This window comes from Myxine glutinosa, chromosome 2 (assembly GCF_964187855.1).
Source record: "Myxine glutinosa chromosome 2, kmMyxGlut1.1, whole genome shotgun sequence".
Taxonomy (NCBI): domain Eukaryota; kingdom Metazoa; phylum Chordata; class Myxini; order Myxiniformes; family Myxinidae; genus Myxine; species Myxine glutinosa.
The window spans coordinates 70228502-70255515 of NC_136262.1; the positions used below are offsets into that span (position 1 = coordinate 70228502).

General features: G+C 42.5%; 1 protein-coding gene across 1 annotated transcript in view; it reads right to left on the minus strand.

Moving 5' to 3' along the window:
- The window catches only part of NEO1 (neogenin 1), a 389738-nt gene that overhangs the window by 188536 nt on the left and 174188 nt on the right, over window positions 1-27014 (minus strand). Inside the window, exons 11-14 of the mRNA XM_078773416.1 lie at window positions 22525-22663; window positions 13888-13937; window positions 11782-11923; window positions 2853-2963 (exon numbers count right to left, since the gene is read on the minus strand). Coding sequence (XP_078629542.1) covers window positions 2853-2963; window positions 11782-11923; window positions 13888-13937; window positions 22525-22663 — 442 coding nt within the window. The remainder of the gene's footprint in view (window positions 1-2852; window positions 2964-11781; window positions 11924-13887; window positions 13938-22524; window positions 22664-27014) is intronic.

The window sequence follows — 27014 nt, forward strand, 5'->3', positions numbered from 1 at the left end:
TCGGACTGTAGAATATGTTAATGGTAATTATGACGTCATAGGTCACGTGGTTCGGCTGGCATATTGTTTTTCGTGAAAACACGAAAACCCCCTTTTCTCTGCAACGGCTGAACAGATCGAGGCCAAACTTTGCACGCAGAATCGCATACCCATGACGAACAAAAAAGTCAGCGAGCATGACGTCATGCATCACATGGTTTCAGAGTTATGACGTTTTTAAGCATGAACCTTTAAAACCGAGCCGCTCCCTTATTTTTGATCCAATCGAGAGGAAACTTCACAGATCTGTTCAGCATGTCAGTCTACTAAAATGTCCTTTTGGAATTTGCGATAGGTCACGTGGTTTGGCAGATATCGTTAATTAAAAGAAAAAAAAATGGATATCTCTTATTTATTCGAGAGTTCTCCTTAAGCCGCACCGCGCGCCCTCAGCCTCGTCTCGCGAAAGTCAAAAGCGCGACACAGCGCGCGCTTTCGGGAGGGGCGGAGCCAAGCCGAGCAACATATATATACACATCGATCATTGATCGTGAACCGGAAAATATAATAAATTACTGATATTTAGCGACTCAAAAGGTTCTTTATCAACAACTTATTTTGTCGTGCTTCTGCTGACCTGTCTGCAAGGTGTATAAATCGAAGTCCTGAGTGCGAATCACAGGTGAGCCCGTCCTGAGGTTTTAGCGATTGGGAACGATTCAGAACCTGTGGGTAAATAACCCTTGGTAATTTCCCCAACAGTTTTCCGGACGACAGCCTGCCGGTAGTGGACATGTATTGCAGCGCAATACTCAGCATGCTCGTTTCAATTATGTCTCCTAATATCTTTGCCTTACATGTGATTTTTCTACAAGCTCCTCCATGAACCTTAGATCTATTATTATTTTTAAACAAATAAAATATACAGCAGCTAGCGCACAAATAGAACACCTGTATACATAATGACATAGGTATTATAGTTGTGTGTTGCCATAGTTGTACACAGAGTGTTTGATACATCCCATAAATTCAGGAATATTTTAGATGGTCTTTCCACCTGGTAATGCATCATTCTGTTACATTCATCATGGAGATATAACAAGTGCACAAAAATAATACCTGTCTAACTGGACAATATACTCTCCACCATAAAAAAAACCGAACATGTAGACTTGATAATGTAATGGTTGAAGGAATGGTGCCGTTTTGGCACAAGGGATGTGCAGAACACTTGATTGAAAGTTTACATGCAACGCAGTTATTGCCTCATGCAACAATCGTTCAGAACGTGCAACTCAGACACCCTTGAGTGTTTATAAGTGACACAAAGCATTCTGAACAAATTTGAAACAATCTTTCCGAGATACCAGCGTGTGGTCATCCATCATCCAAAAACACGTACTGATTACATTATTTAACAATCGATTACAATGCCATGTCTGTCAAAAAGCGAGAGGAATGAAATAATTGGACACCTTCAAGCATGGTCTTGCAGGAGCCATGTTTCAAGGCTACTTGATGTGAGGAGAGGAACTGTTTATGACATTATCAATCCACTGGATCAATAAGAGATATGCCAAGAAGTAGACGCCCTATGACAACGACTCTCGCTCAGAACAGATACATTCACATGACCCATCTAAGTAATGTTTCAAACTGTCCAGAGTATTGCAAACACACTCCCTTGACGTTGCAGGATGTGTCAACATTGTCTTGAGGCATCTCCATGATCCAGGGACCCATGCTCATTGTCCTGTTCAGCATCCACGACTTGCACTGTGACACATGAAGCATACTTGCAGTGGTCAAATCAGCATGTTATGAAGGTCATGGAGGTCATGGAGGCAATGGCAAATGTTATGTTCAGTGAATAATCCAGGTTTCTTCTTGAAAAGGATGATAGCCATGCATGTGTCTACAGAAGAGGCAATTAGTGATATATGTGCCAGTCTGTGTCCAGGAAGCTGCTAATTTTGGATGTGGAAGTGTCACGACGCTAGGCGAGATTGATGAAACCTGTTGCACCAACTTGGTCCATATCCATGGCAATCATGTCACCATGGTCTGCATTCTCACTAAATTTAAATCTGATTGAGCATCCATAGGATATCACTGTTTGTCAGCTTCAACCTTGCCAAGACAGCCACAGACCCTCAATGAGCTGGAACAGGATCTGATTTGGGCCTGGAATGTCATCCCCCAGGCACAGATTTGAGTGCTCATATGGTCAAGACGAAGACAGTGCAATGCAGTTATTTTTGGATGTAGGGAAGTGGACATACCCGGTATTGAGATTGGAAATTCCACAATGGATCCCTTTGTGAAAACATTTCCCGCAATGCAGCATTGCGTGATTAGGTCATAATGAAATGGACATGTAATTTTTCAGTATTATCTCTTTTAGGTGTTTACACCTAATCTGTGTCCCATGATGTCACATAAATAAATCGCATCAACAACAATCATACGTTCGATATTTTTTCTTAAGGCAGAGAGTATACAACTCATTGTGAATTAATAATTCTGCATTTAAGCTGGCTGCTCGCTTAATTTATCCTAATACAAATCATATGCAGCCCTGATAAGAGAATCATCTGGTCTGGATGATCAATTTGAAACGTTGACAAATCCAAATTACCACTGTACACTTCCTTATCTGAATGGCAGTCGTGTCGTATGAGCCCGTATAGGTCTTTCCCTCATTTCCTGTGTTTGCACCAACCTCTCCAGAAGCATCATCTGCAACCCAACTCCTCCTCCCAAGTTTTTCTTCTCCAAATAAACAAATATACAAAAAGTATCCAAACACAGTTAAGCAAACCGAGTAAGAATGCTATGAGTTGATGTGAAACGGCTCTGAAGCCTGGCCTTACCATCCAAGTCATCCTCAAAGGTGACAGCAGTGACAGGATCCGAAAAAGGACCCGTTCCATTCACCGTCATGGCGGTGACACGAAATAAATATTGAGTTCCCCGCTCAAGTCCTGTCCACGAGAGAATTCAAAACAAGCATTGCATTCGGTGCACTGTGGCCTCTGTCATGAGATTTCACAGTCAACCTGAATAGGTTATGCAGGCTGTGACCTACACAAACATGCGGTTAGCAATAATGATAATAAATATTTTAATGAGATGTATGTACCAGTCTCTGTTAAAAAAAAGAGCTCATTTAGAAATAAAAACAATTTCTAGATGGCCAGATGAATTAAAAATGGATCACAATCTAATAAACCTAAAAATAATTGTTTACTTCTGAAGGACCCTATTTTTCATATTAGGGCCTTGCAATCACAAAAGCAGCTGCAGCCGAATACTGTAATTATAATTCGATGGAAAATATGAATTGTCTTTATGTTATCTGTTTCTTCTCAATTTTGAGAGCAAATTTGAAACAAACTGAAAATCTCCGCATGTAAGTATGCACATGGCTAGTGATTTTTTCTACTCAAGCATGGATTGAAAGGGAATGAATGGCAGGCGAGTGGAGTGGCATCCTGTGTTGTGCACTTTGTTAAGTGTCGAATGGGAGACGAGGCCCGGAAGAGCATGAGGCATTTTCACCACTGGTTGCGCAGTATTTGACTATTCATCCAATGTCCCCTTTACTGCAATACGCTGCTTCCATGATATTTCAATCTTTCTATTTCAATCATATATCAACTAAACATGCACTCAATACACAGAAATGCTCAACAACAAAAAATCAAGGCTGCAAATCAACATTCTTACAGAAATGACTGGTCACATGGACCTGAATTTTTATAGTGTCGAGGCTCGTGGAGGAGCTACAACATAGAATGGATCGGGATGCAACAGAACAAAAAGAACAGTAGAAAGAGGAGGGTTGGGGACACATCAACAGCAGGATTGAGGGACAAAATAGAGGGGGACTAGGAGAAATAAGGCATGTGGGGAAGAATGAGGGTAAAAAGAGGGAACACGAGGTGAACAGCCGCACAATGTCAAGCACAGAGGTGGAAGGAAAACATGGAAACCTGGAAAGAAATGGGCTTGGAAGGATTACTGGTGTAAAAAAGATCATTGCTTTAGATGGGGGACAACCTGAGATGGTCCACGGTAATCATATAGTGATTACCATGGACAACTACCCCGAGAAGGGAAGTGCATTGCAATGATCACATGGACTTTCACAAATTTATAATCTAGCTGAAGCACCGAGCATTACCTGGGGAATTTCAATGAAATGTGTATTTATATATTTCCTTACAAATTGGGAAATGTTGGCCTTTTGGGTTACCTCCGACACAATAAGGTGGATGGATGTTATGTTTTCACCCCCCATTTGTCTACCTGTTTGTGAACAAGATATCTCAAACAGTTACAGATGGATTTGAACGAAATTTGGTGGAGAGGTTGGGTATGCGACAAGGATGAAATGATTCGATTTCACTGAAGATTCGGATCCAGATCCGAATTTTTGAAAAGTGATTCTTCACCATTGAGAGATATGGCAAAAAAACGATATATAGCACGATATCTCAAAAACTTGTGGACGGTTTCAGACAAAACGTGGTGGACAGCTTGGGTGTGTGACAAGGAAAAAGTGATTCAATTTTGGTGAAGGTTCGAATCCGGATCTGAATCAGCGAATGTTTTTATGTGATTCTTCATCATTGAGAATATGAATGAATGAATGAATGATCGTTTTAAGGCCATTTTCCCCGCTAGAGCGGGGGTTAGCCTTGCGGGCCCCATGACAATCATGGTTCCCTGTTTGAGGCAATGTTTTTTTTTATGGCCGGATACCCTTCCTGACGCCAACCCTTGGTCACGCTATTATGATGCGCAGGGATACGGTGTACCTATTCTAAATCGGGGAACACACCGGGTTCATTCATCCCAGCAAGCTGGTACTCAATTTGCCGACCTCGGAAGGATGACAGGCTGAGTCAACCCCCGTGGCGTTAATTCAGCGATCGACCGGGATTCGAACCCAGGTCCTAGGATCCCAAGCCGGCACCCGAACCGCTAAGCCAACACCAGGCTTGAGATGGAGCTAAAACCGATATATAGCACAATATCACAAAAGGTTATGGATGGATTTGAACAAAACTTAGTGGATGAGTTGGGTAAGTGACAAGAACAGCCAATTCTATTTTGGCTGAGGCCTAAACATAAATATAAAAAAAACCACCTTTAGAGGCCATTTTTCCCCGCAAGCGGGGGTTGGCCTTTTTCGGGAACTGTGGTTGTTGTTGTTTTTCGGTCCCCTTTTTGAAGCAATGTTTTACGGCCGGATGCCCTTCCTGACGCCAACCCTTTTTGCCGCCTTTAACGACAAGCAGGGAATTACCAGTGAACTGGTACTCAATTTGCCGACCTCGGAAGGATGACAGGCTGAGTCAACCCCCCTGGCGTTAATTCAGCGATTGACCGGGATTCGAACCCAGGATCCTAGGATCCTAAGCCGGCACCCTAGCCGCTAGCCCAACACCAGGGTAAACGGGTGACACCGTCACAATTTCGGTCTTCGAGGCCGGCCGATAGGCACAGTGTGACCGGAAGGGACGAGGTTCTCCTGACCACGTGGCCCTTGACTTGGTTTGTCCGCACAATGTGGGCGCTTTCAGGATGAACTTTAGCCGGGGAGCGTTTGGGCGCCCCGGTCTGATACTGCCGCCCACGCGCAGAACAACTTGTGAGTGCACGTGGGTCCCGGCGGTCCCACTGGCCTAGCGCTACCATGTTTAGACAGCGAACTCCGTCCCCGGGCACCACGTCTGACTCTCTTATTCAGGGAGCATGGCGACGTGGGCACGGTAGGACACCCGCGGAGCCCCGGCGGACCAGGGACGCGCGAGCCTACGCGTTAGCGTGCTACGGCGGAATCAACAGCTTCGGCCACGGCCGAGCCGATACTCGGCCCGGTCGCCCGGAAATGAACTGGTTCGACGCCCGCGCTAGAGAGGTCGCGGGCGACTGAGATGTATAAACAAATTAGTTAATTAATTTGAGACGTCCGATTTCTAGTGTTTGGAAATTTGGAAGAGCTTGACCCTAGCCTTTCCCTTGCGAGGGCAAGGAGGAACTTAACACTTGACACTTAAGCTTAGTTTGAAGTACACCCTGCCAGCGCTCCCGGTGAGGCCTAAACATAGTGGTGTTATAATAAACATGGACACACGTGTAACGGGCACACGTGTAACACTATCGTAATTAAATTTGTGCTGTTGACAACAAATCACGACAACCTCAATATACGATCTCCACAATACATTTTCTCGATCGCTCCATGGGAGAAAAAAAAAAACACCTGCAGTGTTTTAGCAGAAGACCCGAATGAGTCCTGAAGGCCAATTATCTGGTTTTATCTGGGGTCAATTTTTTTATCCAAACATAGCCCTCGACCTTTCTCTGGATGAAAGAGGAGGCCATGCAAAGTTTGGTTGCATTGGTTACTGCAGCGTCCGAATGCATATAAGAAAAAACAAACAAACTTTCTTCTTTATATATATTAGATGAGGTTCTTCTAGATACCGTCCATTTATCTACCGGCAATCTTCTGGATTCCTGATGATCCTCCACATTATTATGCCGCATGTACACCTGTTTCCCAATATCCAACTATCATTGTGTCCCACTGTCATCAACATTATTCTTTCTGCCATTTAACTTTCCTGTGGAAATTCCACCCATTTTTGTCTTTATTCAAGCACTGTCCACTAAGCAGTGCCTCTGATCAACACTTGTTGTCATGCCTCTCATTAGCATTTACCAGCATGGCATGTTTTATACTTCACAGGATTATACTGAGCGAAGTATTTGGTGGAAATAATAGTAAACACTTTTTTCGAATCTAATCTATTTATGAATTGCATTTTTACTATTAAAGCCAAATTTGTGTGAAAACAGCGTTCCTTTTAATGAGACCCGACTACTCGTATATGACGAGACCCCGCTATATACATCATCGATTTCTTTCCATTCAGCAGTAATATCTTCCCATAAGACCACATGGCAAGGCACGTATGTAATAAGTTGAAGAAACATTTTTATTCGATGATAAATAATAATAATAATAATAATAATACTAATACCAATAACAATTCTGTGAATATGGTTAATCAATTCAATTTGATGTAAATGATGATGTCACATGACTTTAACTTAGGCAAATGAGGGATACTGCTTAAAGTTTATTGGTAGCCTTCAGGTGTTGTGATGTCACAGTATACAGGTTGCAGCATAATTTTAGCACTATACATTATATCAGCAGCATATAAGTCTGCATTTTAAGCTGATTTGTCTTGCTTCCTGGTGATGTTATTATGGCAGAAGCAGTAGGCATCACTTCTATGATCTTCTATCATCACTTATATCATCACTTCTATGCATATTAGCCCGAAGACAGAAGTGCAGGCATATTGCTTCGAAATTTTTTTGTAGCTTGGTATGACCATGAACTTTGGTCTTCAGGCTAAAAGTGCATGCTTTCAACATTTTCAGAGAATATTTTGATTGAATAAACGACTGTATAATTTTTGTATAAAAAGCCATTTTTCAAATGAGATGAGAGTTAAAAATCCAGGCTTTCACACTTCTCCTAAGGGGTTGAATGGTCCTGATGAAAGGAAAGATCTCCTTTTCTTCACATGCAAAGACCTGGCTGTTTGTTACATAATTTCTGGTGGCAAGGTTATTCCCTCCGCCACCAAAGTTAGATGGAGTTTATGCTTTCACAAGTGTCTGTTTGTCTGTGAACAGGATATTCAAAAAGTTATGGACGGATACAGACGAAATTTGGTGGACAGGTGATGTGTGTGACAAAGACGTATCGTTTCGATTTTGGTGAAGATCCAGATTTGGATACTAATTTCTTCTTTAGTGATTCCTCACCATTGTGAGATAGGGCCAAAAACGATATTTCGCATGATATCTCAAAAAGTTATGGACTGATTGGGACAAAACTAGGTGTATAGGTAGGTGACAAGAACAAGCGTTTTGATTTTGGTTCAGGTCCAAATCCAGACTCTAAGTGGGATACAAAACGTAAACTGTTAAGCCTGGAGGAGGAATGCGCCCTACCGTGTGCGGTTCTATTGTTGTTGATATAACCCCCTCAACGCTCCCCTCCCCATAGAAAGAACATGAATCTGCTGGAAGTTAGCCTTCTTCAAGGTATAATTCCATAATTCCACTGTTTATCTCAAATTGTTCTTTGTTTTTTCATCGGGCAATATAGGATCGTCCAATTCCACAAACAAGTGCTAATGGACAAGATAATCAGTTTTAACATCACCGAAAAAAGGAAAAGGGCACAACATGATCATGCAATGCCTGGAAAACACGGGGATCTCAATTTATGGTTGAATCATATTTTTATGGGAACCAGAATGCAGGGAGAGCTGTGGTCACTTTCCATAATCATCGAGGTCACCGAAGTGTCTGAAGGTTCGTTCGGTCAGCTCCAAGCAGGAACAGGTTGATAATCAATATGCGAGTGATTTTTTTTTTTTGCTACGCCTTGATCCGAGTTATTTTTGTCTACATTTTTCTCAGCTTTGTCGGATCAAGGATGGGGGCAAGTGCGGCCAAAGAAAACCAAAAAATTGTCATCTCGCTGTAATGTCCCTCCCGTTCCATATATTTTGTGTTTTATCCATTGTTTTTTTTTCATGTATAAACACAATGTAATTTTGTCATTTGTCATTTTCAGAATAAAGTTTTTGCTTTCTCTTTCTTAGCAGCAGCAGTTCAGGAAGTTGTTAAGAGACAATAAATTGTGATTTGTGTCTGGTGTGGGGACATCCCGAATCGGACTTTAGTTTCACCGTCGCGTTTTGCCTGTCACCGGTATTCATTGTAATAAATCGTTTTATTATTTTCCCTGTACATTTTAAAACTGTTTTCGTTTGAGTTTATTTTCTGCAGGTTCCGGAATTCTTAACTGCTGCTCTTAACAATTGTCTTCTTAACAACCACTTTTTTGAAATTCCGACCTCACCACATACAAGGCTTTCATCCGCAGCTCAATGGAATACTGTTCTCACATCTGGGCTGGAGCTCCTGTCTCACACCTAGCTCGGCTTCACGCTGTTGAAACCAAAGCTTTCAGAATCATTGGAATCTCACGCGATGAAGCTAACTCCGAGGGCCTTTCACTCACTCACCGCAGGCAGATTGGTGGTCTTTCTGTCTTCTACCATCTCCTCTCCGGCCTTGCTCCCCCAGCTCTGTCTGTGCTCTGTGCCCCAAATATTCCAACAGATCGCACAAGATCTGGCCGCAACCTTCTTATGGTTAAACTGCCAAAATCAAGACTCTCTGCTCACCTTCACTCCTTCATTCCTCTTTTCTCCCACCCATGGAACAAACTCCCTCACTCTCTTCAATCCCACTCCTCCCTCCAGGTCTTGAAAACAGCTGTTCACCACCATCTCATATTTTCCCCCATCCAAAACCTTGATCTTTTCTACCCCCGCTAATTTCACCCCAGATCCACTTTTTTGAAATACCAACTTCTTTCCTGGAAGTCCGAGCAGTGTCCATGTGTTTTATACCTCTCCTACCCCCCCCCCCCTCCTTCCCGTACCTCCTCGCCCCCCCAAGCCCTCTCCCTCCCACAGAATTCCCGATGTCCCTGCTCTCAAATGTTGTACTTGTGTGCTTCCCTCTCTCTCCCCATCTTGTCTCCCGCTCCCTTTATCTTATATTTTATGTCAGTTTGTCTTTTTGTGATTAATGTTAGCTCTTACACGAGCCTCGATCTTGTATACAAAAAAAAAAAAAGATATATATATATATTTTACAGTTGTGTCTTCATGGTTATCTTCATTATATTGCATTTCACCTTCAGTGGACCAATTGTATTTAATGGAAAGGACCCGATATAATGTTTGTGCCATAATAATATCATGCTCATATAAATTAATGGATAAATCATTTAGTTTGTTATGGTCTGACTGCCACAAAAGATATAGCTGTTATTGTGAAAGACTAAAAATGCTGCTATTGATTTTGTTTTCATGTAGGATATGTATCAGGTGACTGCTATGTAAATTTTGATGGTTATTAGCAACATGTAGGGCGAAGGCTACGCAGCAGCAGATCGAGTGAAGGGATCCATATTTATAATGATGTACATCAGGGCTCCAATGGAAATGGCAGTTGAGGACTTTTTTCCCCAAAGTGAGGCACGATCTAAAGGAATAAGAATTTATTCGACAGGAAAATCACTGTCAGGCATATTTCGAAGGACTTGTCTCTAAAATGATCTGACAAGTGTGGAGTCTCTCCCAGCGCAACCTTCCCCAGTGAATTCATAAATCTGACAGGCACTCAACCAAGCCATGAGTACTCTGACCCACTGGGTCATAATTTGAGATGGGATAGCGCTCCAATGAGATTTTAATTCAAGCACCCACCTCCTCGTCCACATCACCAGATGACCCCCTCCTTCATTCCGAGTACAAAAAGCCTTTGTAACCGTTAATTGTTCCGGGAGCTTCCTTTTCTGTTCCCATGTGACCTGCGTAATGTCATCACCTCTATCCCTCTGTCCTCCAACACACAGTGCGAATAATGGATGTGTCTCTAAGCTATTTGCGATGGATTCAAGTTAAGCTTTCATAAACACATCATTGGTTCACTACAAGACTGAGAGAAATGAAAATGAAAATTTAAAAATAAAAAAAACATTGAAACTCATCAATGAGGTCAGATTAATAATTTGATGTCCAAGGAGTGTGCATGCATGTGCTGGTGTTTATAAAACTTTCTTTCTTTAATAGTAGTAGTAACAGCGTCAGGCAACAAGACTGCATGCAGTGTCTTGTTGAATATGATCTCGTGTCGTACATTGGTTGAAGAAATGAATGTCTCCTTCAGCAGTTTGAGCCGAGGAGGATGTCGGTGGAACGAGACGCCATGTGTAATGATGTCCAGTCAACACAAGCAAATGCTGACAAGTACGTTCACTCCAAGATTATTTAGGACACCACGTCATATGTCACATGTGTTTTCATTGCCGAGGCATTAACAACAACAACAACAACAACAACAACAACAACAACAACAGGCATTTTAAGGCCATTTTCCCTGCTGGAGCGGGGGTTAGCCTTGCGGTCCCCATCTTCTCCATTCTCATTCTCATTCATTTTCATTCATTCTTTCATTTCGATCTTCTCCATTTTGCCCTATTTTCTGTATCTCCCCTTGTTAACCCCCGAGGCATTAACAGGAGTTATCAAATATTTATTATAGTGCTTGAAGCAGAACGCAGGGCGAGACTGCGGAGGGAGATGGAAAAATGGTTTGAATGAGCCAAGTGATGTTTGAAAGGCCATTTCCCAGCAAAACAATGGAGCATAAGAACTTATCTTGGGGTCATTGCTTTAATTTAGTAGTTTAGCATATTGATGTCAAACAAGATCCCCTTTCAGCGAGGGCTAAGCGAATAATGCATCCTCAATCAATTATTCATTTGTGAAAGGTAAAGGTTATCCTATATTGATTAGGATCCACACTGGCATGACGTTTAAATGTTACATTCGGCCTGCTGTTGGAGCTGAATTGCGATGTATTACACCGGTATGTTTGGTTATTAATCTTCGAGCTTTTCTCAACAAGTCACTGCTTTACGAAAGAGATCCCTATTTTCCAGGTGCAAAGTTTCAAAATGCCTCCGATAAATCGTCGTCAATGGCAAGCCTGAGCATTTGGGGTCCTTCTCAACCTCACCGATGAAATATTACAACAACAGGTGCACCTGCAGCATGTATAATCCAACGTTTCAGGTTGATATACGGTGATGTGTAAATCTACCGGGTCTCCCAAACTCACCGGTTATTTGATGCCACAGCTGTTGGCCTTCAGTGCTCTCAACATCTTCCCTCCGGCCCCTCCGTCTGTAGCGGATCCGATAGCCTATGATGCGGCCATTTTGTTTTTCAGGAGGTGGTGGCACCCAGTGGAGGATGATTGTCTGCGGACAAAATAGGAAGACGTTAATCAGCTACTTATAAACAGGGCAGAAGGTCCATCTGCCAAATAAAGAGACTTCCCCAAACCGTGACCACCAAATACTATCCAAAAGGAAAATTTGATATAGTTGTACGGGTTTGTAAAAGCATAACTGATTTGACAACTATCCAAGAACATCCAGCCATTTGAGGGTGAAATGCCTCCATCAGAAAGAAAACAAGTACAAAAAGTTTTAATTAAAACAAAAGCCGCGTCGATGTTACACAATGCCTAGATGCAGCTGTGCCGAAAACGTCGATGTTATAGGCACACGACATTCCTATTGATTCGATTACTTGATGTTATTTTTGTGCAAAGTGAAAATATATCTCGGCAATTTCCCGTGTGTGGCGACGAATTTTTAATATATCTCGGCATTTTCCCGTCTGTTATTTCAGGCGGTGTATTTTCAGGCAGGGGACTGCCTGCGCGATTGAAAAAAATATATATCTCGGCAATTTCCCGTGTGTGGCGACACGTGAACGAAGCTATGCTCCTCTCTCCACATTATTGTGACGACGTATAAATTAAATATTTCATCGTGACGATTGTCATCAAATGGACGAATTTTTAATATATCTCGGCATTTTCCCGTCTGTTATTTCAGGCGGTGTATGACTGACCATGCCGCGATTTAAATATATATATATCTCGGCAATTTCCCGTATGTGGAGACACGTGAACGAAGCTATGCTCCTCTCTCCACATCATTGTGACGACGTATAAATTAAATATTTCATCGTGACGATTGTCATCAAATGGACGAATTTTTAATATATCTCGGCATTTTCCCCGTCTGTTATTTCGGGCGGTGTATGACTGAGCATGCCGCGATTTAAACAAAATATATATATCTCGGTATTTTCCCGTCTCTTATTTCGGGCGGTGTATGACTGAGCATGCCGCGATTTAAAAAAAATATATGTCAATGGACTTGAAGTTACAGGCCTTTGAGAATTCATTTCGTTCTATAAAGGGCAACTTTCATCGGATTTTCTTCCCGTTTTTTTTCAACCGAGTCTAAAACTATGTTAGCGACTGTGAAAAATGAAATGATATATCGAATTTGATTTGAAAGAAAACTGTGTGAGAGGAAGACACCACAGGCCTAAAAACAGGCCTCAAAGCTATGCGAGTTAATAAAATGGTGGATATTTGTTTATATGAAGGCTCTCCCAGAATGGGTGGAGCTATGGTTCCCAGAATGGGTGGAGCTTTGAGGTTTTGTCTTCTCTGCAAGAACAACAAGAAGAAGAACAAGAAGAAGAAGAAGCGGTGGTAACAACAACAACAGCAGAGTGCACTCTATGAGCAGCGTCTGCGACGCGGCTAAAAATTCCATTGAAAACAAACTACTTTTCATCAATAGATATGTTATGGAAAGATTGTGATAGATGAAGGCCTCCCATTTTAAAATCACCACATACTTTGAATCATCATATGTTAAAAAAAAAAAAAAAAAAACTTCCTCGCATATGACTATAATCTCATGTTGCAGTTATACGGAAGGGATTGAGCAAATGTGTAAACAAAAGAGGTGGCGGTTGTTGCACTTATTACATAATTAGGCAGAATCGTGAAAGGAGGTAAGAGGCCAAGCAAAATGAAATAAGTAAATAAATACAAATTGTCAAATATCATGGTGCGGTATTTATTCACATTCCAAGCTATAGTAGTCAGACGTTTCTCGATGAGTGGCAAATGACACGTTTGGAAATAATTAATGCAGGGGCCTAATTAGTAACAGGCCCTGCCGCTGTCGGCGACCTTCCCGTAAATCCTGTAATTAGTCAGGAGATGGGCGTCCAGCTGGTTGGCTTAAGCTGAATTCGGCCTGCGTTGCTGGGCTGCACCATCATTGTGTTGCCATCCTTTCATCCACAAAATGTTGTTCAAAGTCAACATTCATCTAATGATACCACTTACCCTCGAATTCTGAACTTCAGTTGATACATTGTGCGGGGGTGCGCTCGGAACTGAAACAACATGATAATTGTGTTTACTGCACAGGATGAAAGATAACAACAAAAATAGTAATGATAACCAATAATCATTAATTCATATTTTGTACTGATACAGACATACTTGGTTTAACCTGGCATGACTCATCCAAATTTGTCATTGATGATTATGTTTGTTGATCCTGGTTAAAAAAAAGTCTCATGATAGTGTTACAAAGTGGGGGTTTCATCAGGATTTTTAATCGTTTATTGATACAAGAAAAATCCTCTCCCTATGGGAGCGGCCAGGGGAGAGAAGGTATGGTGGAGGATGGTTATGTACATGCGTGTACCACTCTACATGCTTGAGTTACATTTGTATTCAAAGTCCTCTTCGCCATGATTGTACATTTTCACTCTCGCTTAGGCTATGATGCATTAGACTCAGCCAAGGTATTATCCTTATGATAACAATTATAATTATTAACATTTTCATTATTAATACTAGATGGTATTCATAGAATACTTAGCCTGCGCAGCCAACTTGGTGCAAACCAACTCTTCTGTTTTTGAAGGGTTTTTTTTTCCTTTCATCCAATATGGCTGCCAGACCACGTGAGCGATTACATCATATATTTATATTTTCTAATATAATTTTTGTATAGATCATGCTCAAGAAATTTCAAACTGATCAGACCAAGCGTTGTCCCTGTCGAATCATGACTTCAAAATTAAGGCACCAATGACATCATCATTAACAACACTTATTCCCCATGCGGAGTTCATTAAAATGAGTCACGTTTCAATTTTTTCCATGCAGCGGTTTCGGAAATATAGAGGTGCAACGTTTTTCGGTTTTTCCAAGATGGTGCCTGTACCACGTGACTTATGAAATCATAATTACCATTAAAAAACGAATATAGGAGGAGGCGCTTCTGTGGTGAAAAATTCGTGTCAATTGCACCAACAATTGCAGAGAAAAGAAATGAATACTGATCGGATAAAGCGTTGTACTTGTTGAATTATGACGTCATAATTAAGGTAGCGATGACATCACCATTAACATATGTTATTCCCCACGGGGAGTACTTGACAATGAACTATGTTTCAATTATTTACATGGAGGGGTTTCAGAGATATAAAGGTGTGAAGTTTTTCCAATATGGCACCTGCATCACGTGAGCTATGACATCATAATTATCATTAAAATATTCCACAGGAGTAGGCGATCCTAAGGTCAAAATTGCGTGTCAATCGGACAAACAATTGCAGAGAAAATTTTTTATACTGATCGGATCAAGCATTGTACTTGTCGAATTATAACGTCATAATAAAGGTAGCGATGACATCATCATTAACATATCTTATTCCCTATGGGGAGTACTTGACAATGCACCATGTTTAAATTTCTTCCATGGAGCGGTTTCGGAGATATAGAGGCGCAACGTTTTTCGATTTTTCCAAGATGGCGCCTGTATTACCTGAGCTATGATGTCATAATAATCATTAAACATTCTACAGGAGGCAGGAACATTCTACAGGAAACATTCTTTCCATGACATTAAACATACCCAAACATGACTACACGAAGATGGATTAAAGCACAGAATCTTGTTTCTCACAGTCTGAGAGTCCTTTAGGTGCTTTTTTGCAAACTCCAAGTGGGCTTTCATGTGTCTTTTACTGAGGAGAGACTTCCGTCTGGCCACTCTGCCATAAAGCCCAAATCGGTGGAGTGTTGCAGTGATGGTTGTCCTTCTGGAAGTTTCTCCCATCTCCACACAGGATCTCTGGAGCTCAGCCAGTGTGACCATCGGGTTCTTGGTCACCTCTATTACCAAGGCCCTTCTCCCCCGATTGCTCAGTTTGGCCAGGCGGCCAGCTCTAGGAAGAGTCCTGGTTGTTCCAAACTTCTTCCATTTAAGAATTATGGAGGCCACTGTGCTCTTGGGAACCTTCAATACAGCAGAATTTTTTTTTGTAGGCTTCCCCAGATCTGTGCCTCGACACAATCCTGTCTGAGCTCTGCAGGCAGTTCCTTCGACCTCATGGCTTGGTTTTTGCTCTGATATGCATTGTCAGCTGTGAGACCTTATATAGACAGGTGTGTGCCTTTCCAAATCATGTCCAATCAATTGAATTTACCACAGGTGGACTCCAATCAAGGTGTAGAAACATCTCAAAGATGATCAAGAGAAATGGGAGGCATCTGAGCTAAATTTCAAGTGTCAAAGCAAAGGGTCTGAATACTTATGTCAATGTGATATTTCAGTTTTTTCTTTTTGATAAATTTGCAAAACTTTCTAAAATCCTGTTTTCTCTTTGTCATTATGGGATATTGAGTGTCGATTGATGAGGGAAAAAATGAATTTAAACGATTTCAGCACAAGGCTGCAACATAACAAGATGTGAAAAAAGTGAAGGGGTCTGAATACTTTCTGAATGCACTGTATGTTCAAATGTGGCATAACAAAACAAGTACAGAATGGATCTAGGTTACATCCCTGATTATTCAGGTGCAATTGTACCAACCTTGCCCTTGAATTTGGAGGAATCCCAACATCCGTGAGGTAAGTTATACTTGCAGAACTGAGCGAAGAAGTATAAAACACAAGGACACCAACGACTTCCAGGAAAAAATTGGTATTTCAAAAAAGTGGATTTGGGGTGAAAATAGCAGGGGTAGAAAAGATCAAGGTTTTGGATGGGGGAAGATAAGAGATGGTGGTGAACAGCTGTTTTAAAGACCTGGAGGGAGGAGTGGGATTGAAGAGAGTGAGGGAGTTTGTTCCAGAGGCAGGAGAAAAGAGGAATGAAGGAGTGAAGGTGAGCAGAGAGCCTAGATTTTGGCAGTTTAACCATAAGAGGGTTGCAGGCAGATCTTGTGCGACGTGTAGGAATATTTGGGGGACAGAGCCCAGAGAGAGCTAGGGGGGCAAGGCCGGAGAGGAGTCGGTAGAAGACGGAAAGACCACCAACCTGCCTGCGGTGAGTAAGTGAAAGGCCCTCGGAGTTAGCTTCATCACGGGAGATTCCAATGATTCTGAAAGCTTTGGTTTCAATAGCGTGAAGACGAGCTAGGTGTGAGGCAGAAATTATGGTAATTATGGTAAATCTTATGGTAATTCTCAGCTTGAGCAGCATACCCAGATTGTAACCTCTGACCACGTCTAGGACTAAATTAAATCTGTGAGGTGAATTAAATCTACAGCTCGAGTTCTTTATCTCATCATCGGACCACATTTAGAAGAAGCTAATGAACTGGTTTTCCATTAAAAGTCTCCTTTGTCTCAAGGTGAAGAGTTGGCTCATCTGTTGTTCTCACTTGAGGAGTTGCGTCATGATACTGTGACCCCAAGCTCACATCCCATGTAATGTATTGATCTGTTCATCGTCTTCAAAAATCTTGTACATTGGCATTTTCTTAATGACTTTGCAGTACGTCATTTGATGCATGTACACAAGCTTATTCACGATCTTTAGAGCCTGTTTGGAGAGAAATGTCGTCAGGAATATTTCGGAAACAAATAACCCGCTATCCTTAAAATCACGAAGTATGGTAGTCGTACAGATTATTCAATTGAAATTCAAAATTCATGCAAAATTATCTCCCAATTGTGCTCCAGTAAACTTTCTTGTTACAAAAAAAAAACAAAAAACAAAAACGGGTGGGATGGAGGGAAGGGTGTTGCTCAGAAAAATCAAGATATTATTCCGATTTGTTACGTTGGTAGAAGGTTTCTTGTGGATATGCAATGACGAATCATGTACAGTCGTTTCATTTCCAGTGTGCCCATCAACCATGTCATCTCCGATTCGATAATTCAATCCAGCAGCTTGAACTTTACAGCACAATATGGAACCACCTTGCATTGCTACAATAGAAGCAATGGTTAAGTTTATGGATCCTGATTGAAATATTAGCAATGATGAGCGTGGCAGAGCTGCAACACAGATTACTTGCACTGTCAAATTGAAGCATGGTAGTAGCTATACGAACATGGAAACCTCGTGCTGATTATGTATTGTACCGACTGATTCGGCTATTCGACTGATGTGAAGAAATGCGGTTTCCAGTGGATCAAGCTTGTGGCAAAGTAGCACTGGGTAAAATAAAAGGCCTGCATATTTAAATAGGCTCGGTGGTGTAATGGTGGGCCTGGTGTTGGCTTAGCGGTTGGGGTGCTGGCTTGGGATCCTAGGATTCTGGGTTCGAATCCCGGTCAACCACTGAATTAACAGCAGGGGGGTTGACTCAGCCTGTTCATCCTTCCAAGGTCGGCAAATTGAGTACCAGTTCACTGGTAATTCCCTGTGTGTAGCAAGAGGTGACCAACAGGGTTGGCGGCAGGAAGGGCATCCGGCTGTAAAACATTGCTTCAAAAAGGGGACCAAGGTGCCCAAACAAGGCCAACCCCTGCTCTGCGGGAAAAAGTCTGCAGACTTCCGGGTTCGGTTGCGAGAGGACGCTGGCGTTGCATATTCGCCGCTTCTCCGACTGGATGGATGTACAGGGTCTGCTTCTACTTTTCTGACCTGACATCTCACACCTGTCCTGCCTTTTCACACCCGCACGTGCCGCGTGTTCTCCGGCTGGATAACGGAATCTGCTTTTGATGGTACGGAATACGGAATCGAAAGGCCCGCTCCCGTTGATTGTGGCCGTGGCCTTGTTTGCCGGTGGCCTTGTGGCCTTGTTTGCCGCTGTGGTCTTGATTAGCGGCTGCAGTCGTTTGCCGCTGCGTTTGCCGCTGCGTTTGCCGCTGCGTTTGCCGCTTTGCCTCCTCGACCTTGGCCTCGTACTCGTCCCTTCGCTCCTGCCTGGCATGGCTCTGAAGTACTCCGCCGCAAGGCTTCTTCTGCTCAATACCCGCTCCACCCCATCATGCATCTCTGCCATCAAATCAAATGGACTCCTCCGACGACCCAGGTACATTCACCGTGGCTCCGGTCGCAAGTTTGTTTATTTGCAATCAGGTCACTCCATCCCCGTCCTCTGGTCGGCTCAGCGCACTCTCACTCTTCGTCCCAGCGCACCTGGTCACAGCAACCCACACGATCGCACCTCTTGCCTACGAACCCTGGCTAAATCACCTGAATTCATCCCTGCTGTTCAAAACAACATCAAGCTCACCCTGTTCAACACCCGGTCCCTCAACAATAAATGCCTCATCCTGAACGAATACATCCTGGATAACAAACTGGACTTTCTCTGTCTCACCGAAACCTGGCAACAACCTCTGGACTACTACACACTCAACCTCACCACACCCAATGGATATTCCTACGTCAATAAACCACGCTCGGAGGGCCGAGGTGGTGGAATTGCCGTTATCCACCGTCAAGACATCAAGACCAACCTCATCTCCATCTCATCTGCTCCATCATTTGAACACCTGGCTTTAAAACTCTCTGGTCACACGCAGTCAGTCATGGCTGTCGTCTACCGCCCTCCCAAACCACACCCATCATTCCTGTCTGACTTCTCCTACTTTCTGACCCAGCTATGTTCCCTCTCCCCCTCAATCCTCCTCCTTGGTGATTTCAATATCCACATGGACTCCACTGACTCCACAATAACCACTGACTTCACTGATTTACTCACCTGCTTTAACCTCACTCAACATGTCGACTTTCCTACCCATATCCGTGGTCACATTTTGGACCTTGTCTGCTCCACTGGATTAAATTTGCACCATCTCTATGGCTCCGACCTCACCCTCTCTGACCACTTAGCCATCACTCTGACCATCAACATCCCCGCCCCAACACCAAGGCATTATCGCACAATCAACTTCCGTAAGCTAAACGCTCTTTCACCTACCTCATTCTCATCCACCCTCTCTGAAAAAATGTCCACTTCTCCCTTCATTGACCTCCACACCCCTTCCGACCTCACTGACTACTACAACCACACTCTCTCCTCCTGCCTTGACCAGCTTGCGCCTGTAAAAACCAAAACAGTTTCTTTCACCCATTCTGCTCCCTGGTTTACCCCTGAACTCCACCTGATGAAAACTCGTGCTCGCCAACTTGAAAGACTCCGCAATAAAACGGGTCTCACAGTTCACTCCCAAGCCTACAAGGACCACATACAACACTACAAAGATGCCCTCTCCCGCGCCCGCTCTGCCTACTACTCTCAAATTATCCACTCTGGCTCCGGAAACCCAAAAGCACTCTTCTCGACAATAAACAAACTCCTCCGCCCCCTGAACACCACCACCCAGTCATTCACAGTAGACAACTGCATCTCCTTCCTCTCTTTCTTCCAACGCAAAATTGACAACATCTACAACAGCTTGACCACCGCCGCACCCGCTCCCCCTCCAACCACCTGCCCCCCCTTGTCCTGCCATCCCCTGTCTCGGTTCTCCCCAATCTCTCCTACTGACCTCTCTGAACTCCTCATAGGAATGAAAACTGCCACCTGCACTCTTGACCCCATCCCCTCCAGCTTTGTCAAAGCCTCCCTCCCTGCTCTCTCTCCACTTATCATTGCAACAATAAACTCCTCCCTGTCTACAGGCATCGTCCCACCTTCCCTCAAAATTGCTGCTGTTACCCCCATTCTAAAAAAACCTGGTCTAAACCCTGACACCCTAAACAACTTCAGACCCATCTCCAACCTACCCTTTCTGTCAAAAGTTTTGGAACGCGCTGTAGCCACTCAACTCAAACATCATCTCTCTGCCAATAACTTGTATGAAACATTCCAATCCGGATTCCGCTCCAACCACAGTACTGAAACTGCTCTCCTCAAAATCACCAACGACCTTCTCCTCTCCTCTGACGCTGGCAACCTCAACATTCTCGTCCTCCTCGACCTCAGCGCTGCCTTTGACACCATCGATCACACTATCCTCCTCACCCGACTTGAATCCACCTTTAACGTCACCGGCACTGCCCTCTCTTGGATTAAATCATACCTCTCTGACAGATGCCAGTTCATCTCCATCAATAACTGCAAATCCCCCACTGCTCCCCTCCCCCAAGGTGTCCCCCAAGGTTCAGTTCTTGGCCCCCTCCTCTTCATCCTTTACCTGTCCCCGCTCGGTCACTTAATCCGCCGTCATGGTCTCCAATTCCACTGCTTCGCCGATGACATCCAGCTTTTCATCTCCACCAAGTCCGTCTCCACCGACACCCACTCTATCCTGACAAACTGCATCACTGAAATAAAATCCTGGCTTCAAATCAACTTCCTCAAGCTTAACTGTGATAAATCTGAAATAATCATCATTGGCCCAAAAACGCTCACAAAATCCACCCATAACTTTGCCCTCAACATCGACGGTATCCCAGTATCCACCTCCCCTCACATCCGGAATCTTGGCGTCATCTTTGACCAAACCCTTTCCTTCGACAAATACACTAAACAGATCACAAAGTCAGCCTTCTTTCACCTGAAAAACATTGCCCGTCTCCGCTCATCCCTCTCCTCCACGGCTGCAGAAACCCTCATCCACGCCTTCATCACCTCCCGTCTGGACTACTGCAATAGCCTCCTCTATGGTTCACCCTCAAAAATCACCAATAAACTCCAATACATTCAGAACTCCGCTGCCCGTCTACTCACTCATTCCCGGACCCGTGACCACATCACCCCCGTCCTTTACAAGCTTCACTGGCTCCCCATCCCCCAGAGAATCCAGTACAAAATCCTCCTCTTGACATACAAAGCCCTCCATAACCTGGCCCCATCCTACCTGGCTGACCTCCTCTCCAGACACACTCCCACCCGCAACCTCCGCTCTGCTGGTACCAACCTCCTGACCCCCTCCATCCGGACCAAATTCAGATCCTGGGGGGACAGGGCCTTCTCCATCGCTGCTCCCACCCTCTGGAACTCACTACCTCACACCATCAGAGACTCCTCCTCACTCACCACATTCAAAACATCACTAAAGACCCACCTGTTCAACGCTGCATTCAACATTCAACCCACAGCATTTAACCCCTGACTATCTCTTCTCCTTCTCCCTCCTTTTGCTTTAAATATTTCCCTATTGATTCTTGTCTTGTCTTTTTGATTCTTGTCTTATATATATGCCGTATATCGCTGCTGTTTGTTTTCTTGATTCTTGTCTTTTTGCAATTGTTGTTTTCATGTATTGTTATGCATTATGTTTTCCACTCTGTCAAAGCGCCTTTGGGCTTCTGGAAAAGCGCTATACAAAATAAATGAATTATTATTATTATTATTAAAAAATGGCCTCGAAAGGTGGTTGTTTTTTTGTTTGGTGGCGTAATAGTGAGAGCGTCACCCTGAGTCTGGGAGGTTGGTGAGTCAAACCCTGAGTGAGTCATACTAAGGTATGTGTTGCCTACTTGTTTGATGCTCAACATTTGAAAAGGATAGAACACAGAAAAACAACCATAGGTTGGTAACCATTGTGCAGGCTTGGTAGGCCAAATGACCTCCTTTTACATTGAAGTTCCTTCTACAGGAACTCATATTATTATTATTATTGGTATAACTCTTCGACCTATTATTGTACTCACATATTATATGATTCATGGTGCAACTACGAAAGACCATTAAATAAGAATGAAATAAAAAAAGCAAGGGAATACAAAACCAAAAATATGTGAATGAGGTGAAAAATAAAATCGCACGTACCGTCAGAAAGTGTGCGAACAACAACATCCTCGGAAGAAACCCCGAGCCCATGTCGGTTGAGAGCGACCACTCTTATCCCATATTCCGTGTGGCTTTTAAGTCCCGTCATCTCGTACATCGGTGAAGACAAATCCACTTCCTGCCAGAAACCAGAAAAGAGTTCGTTTCGAAAAATTAAAACGTGGCCAAAAGGTTAGCGGATCCAAAGGAATAGCAGTTATATTCAGAATGGCTTCCACAAATGGTCTCGGCATATGGCTTCATCATCACAACTGTCACCAAGGGTCGTTTCGAATACACTTTTACATCGAATGCCACCAAAGAGTGTGAGGAGGTAATCGTTTGTTGGTAAGACATTCTAGGCAGCTATCCATGATGTGCTAATTTCAAGCATACAGGTAAAAATATTAATTAATCTCTGAAGTAGCCATGCTTTTAGGAAGAAACATTAAACCTGAAATGCCATTCCCGAGAAGTAATGATGTCAAACACTTGGTTGGAAACTAAAGGTGTGTGTCGGACACCCGGTCATGATCGGGTTACTTAGACTTTAGTAAAACATCAAGACGATTGCTGTTTACAGCTGTAGCAAAAATTAACTCAGGAGTGTAACATAACCATGTTGTGCAGTCACCTGGTGGTTTGATGTAAGAGTTGGTTTGATGCTATTTTTCACAAGGGGACTAATGCTACACCTCTGTTCTGCAGCAGATGTGACTAACTGGTTGTCGTCCTGGTTTTTTACGCAGAATGCTTTGACTAGTATTCACATCACTTCCCATATAATTTGCTCAGGGTCGACAACATCATTGCACAAAATTATCAGAACAAATTATTTTTACACATCCTACGATCTCTCGTCCATGGCAGTATTGAACTGCCCTCGTGCATACACTTATACATACAGTATACCAATACGCACATATAATACATCTCATCTATTTGCTCATTAAAAAAACACACCACTTGGAAAAAAAATAATTCCATCCAAGTCCACCAAAATGCACGATCTCAAATTAAATCCCGACGCACATCTACATGCAATGCAAGCCGAGATAACGCATCACCAATTAAGAAGGCACTGTCTGGATTTGCAGTTAGATGAACACAATATATTATAGAGCATCTTCATTGCCCCCTGGGTGTTCACCATCTCTCTCTCTCCTTGGAATCAATGTTTCCCTCATTCCGCACCACACTGCGGCTGCAAGAGCTGACAATATATTTTGAGTGCGAAATCGCAGTCTTGGTGGTGGGTTAGCCATGTGTGACTGGTGAATGATTAAGATTTCCTGATATCATGATCCTTTGCAACACAATAAAGATAAGGCAAGCAGAGAATTTTAACTTCAGATACAGCGTCTCTACTGGAAACACTACCTTGGGCTATACGTCCACCTGGTTCCAAAGTTTCCAATTCCGTTGTCACCTTTGGAGGAATGCCATTAAAAAAGAGCTGACGCGATGTATTTCCTTCTTATTTTATTGCCTTCCGTTTGGCAATTAGTCCGTTTGGCAATTAGTCAATAAAAAAAAAAAAAAATTAATCTCTATTGTATTTTGAAATGAAATGAAATGTATTTGTCTAAAAAAGGAAAATTGCACTGTGGACCAAAGCTCACAAATCTTAGGATAAAATAAAATAATTACATTAATGAACAGGATTAGAAATAATTAAATTGATATATGTGGGAACATTGCACACCCAGACCAGGAATCGAACCCAGATCCTCTGGTGAACCGTACCAAGAGAAGACCCTCTCGTGTTCAGGCCATTGGTGCTCCTATGGTTGGCAGCAAGTGCCCCGGAAGCAGTAGTGGAAAGAGAGTGGCAATTCTATGTGTGGGAAAATTGGATGGTTGGTCAGGATCGCCCAGATAGCTCAGATGGCAGAGCACTGGTACGGTTCATCCAACAGAGTACCTAGGTACGATTCTTGGTCTGGGCATGTCATTTTCTCACATATATCAATTTGATACAATAAAATATTATACAATTCATTTCCAAATGCAATTAATTTAATAAATGACAAAAACAACGAGAGAGCTCAATGAACATGTTACCCTGCGTAGTGTTGGAGGATATACTTCAAATAAAATAAAATAATGATTATAAAGATCGTTGAAAAAATTCCGGAAGTTTAGCGCTATTGAAACAGTCTTATCCACTACCCTATTTAACATGTCCAAGTACTACAAAACTGGAGGTTCTTGGAAGTGATAAGAAGGTGATTTGTGTTATACAGTGATCAAGTATACAATTATATTTGAATAAAATATAAATTGTAAAAGTTGTATAAATAAATTAATTCTGGGTTTTACCGCCGTTGATGCAGTGTCTATTACACATCACCCCATCGAACACATTACATTAATTTGTTACATTAATGCCTATTTTTTGTGTCCTTTATGACGTCCTTAAAAACAGTAGGTTTCCTGTTTGGAATGATTTTCAATTTTGTGTAACTGCCAGGCAAACGGAGTAAAAATATTCTCTCCCTCCTCTCTGTGCATGTGTGATTGGGATGAATTCAGAGCCTATTACTAATATTGACATTAATAAATATTAATAAATTAATATTGGGATACTGTTCAACGGCAAACTTGTCTTCATATTCATGTTCCGATTCGTGTTTAAATATATACCATTCAAGTTAAATAAGTTGCTCCTCGATCATTAACTGACATTTACAGACAGACGAAGGGGCGGACATGAAACAATTGCTTAACCTCACATTTCACTTAATATGCACGGGGTAATACCACTAGTACAACAAAACACACTATCGACCTATCAAAATTGCAAAAGAGAAAATTTTGTTCTTGAAATTATGCTGTTTCGCAATGAAAATACAGAGAGATTGAATTTAAAGGAAATTATGTGAGGGTTTCCAACCATGACATTCACGGATTAACCATGTGCAGTTTCGCCATTGACTGGGTATAGAAACATTCAGACTGGGTACGTTTTTTGCCCAAGTCCTTCACGAACCGGCTGTCCATGCCTGATGTTCAACTGAAAGTGGCACAAGAACGTGGAATTTATTGGTTCATGATTTAGCATTCGCTGTTTCCACATTGTCTGTTTGAATGTGGTCCCACCCATACGTAGCATAGCATATAAAGGGTACTTCGCAAGTATCTTACTATAATTCACCAAATATCTGTCCGTCTGTCTGTTCCCAGGTACCGCAAAAACGGCTGAACCGATCGCAACGAAATTTTGGGTGGGTAATCCTGGGACCCCCTGGAATAAAATAGGCTATATTGTTTTCCCAATTTTCCAATTTTCTATTTTCCAGTTTTTCCAAACACAATGGAATAATATTTACCGATATGAATAGTGATGTGGCTTTATTGAAACTCTACAAATACTGTTTAGATTTTGATGATTTGCGTGTGATATGATTTAACGGATGTTTATATAAATCGTTTAAAATTAAAAAAGCCTTCAATTTCTGATATTTTGCCTTTTCATTTGGGCCTCCCAATTGAAGCCCCGCCCATAGGGCGGGTACCGTTGCTAGTTTCTATAATCCAGTTCACTATCTTTAAGAAACCTGACAATCATAGTGTCATCTGCATATTTTAAAATGCTAACTTTGTATGAGTGTGTAATATACTCATTTTGCATGCAGCAATGGTGAAAGAACACATCATTTTGGGGCCCCAGTGTTCATTGTTGTCTGTTCTGATAAAGTATTGCTCACTTGTACCTTGGCCTGATAAACTATTTTATTATTTTCAGTTGTAAACCAGCTAGTGTGCGTCTCTGATTTACGAGCCTCTTAAATCTGCAATTTTATCCAAATCAGAAATTAGTTTGAAAGAGATGCTCCAAATTGTACTTTTACCACACCAGCCCATTTCAGTCAACCACAGGATGAGGATCACTCTCGACTCATGTCGGGGCATGCTTGGCATGCTCACTACACTTGCCAAGTATAGGTTGGTGTTCGTGAGAGAAATACATCTTATATTTAAGGCTATGTAGATCGTACAAGTACGTGTGCACACAAATGTAATACATAATGTGTGCGTGCATGCACACATGCACACGCACACAATACAACTTAGAAATACATGCACTCACTTCTGAGCTGTCTAGCCCTGGTTCAATTCTTGACCCAGCTATAAAGCTTGACCCAGTTTGACCCAGTTAAATTCTTGACCCAGGCTATAAACTATCATCCTGGTGTTTCTCAGGCAGGACGATGCATGAATGTTTGTGCCGTCCCTAGGAAGGATGTTGCGCTAATGGGCGTCCCGTCTCATTGTGTTATTTGGTGGACGTAAAATATCTCACGGAGTCCTTCGCGAAGAGCATGCAAGTGATTGCCAGCACCCGAACTGGCTAGATTCCAAATTGATCCAAAAAAAATTCCAAATACATAAATACAAATATTTACACATATACATGTATACATGTAATTAGGAGGAGGAACTGAAGACAACATAGTTCTCAGATAGTATTAATGTGATATGAAGAC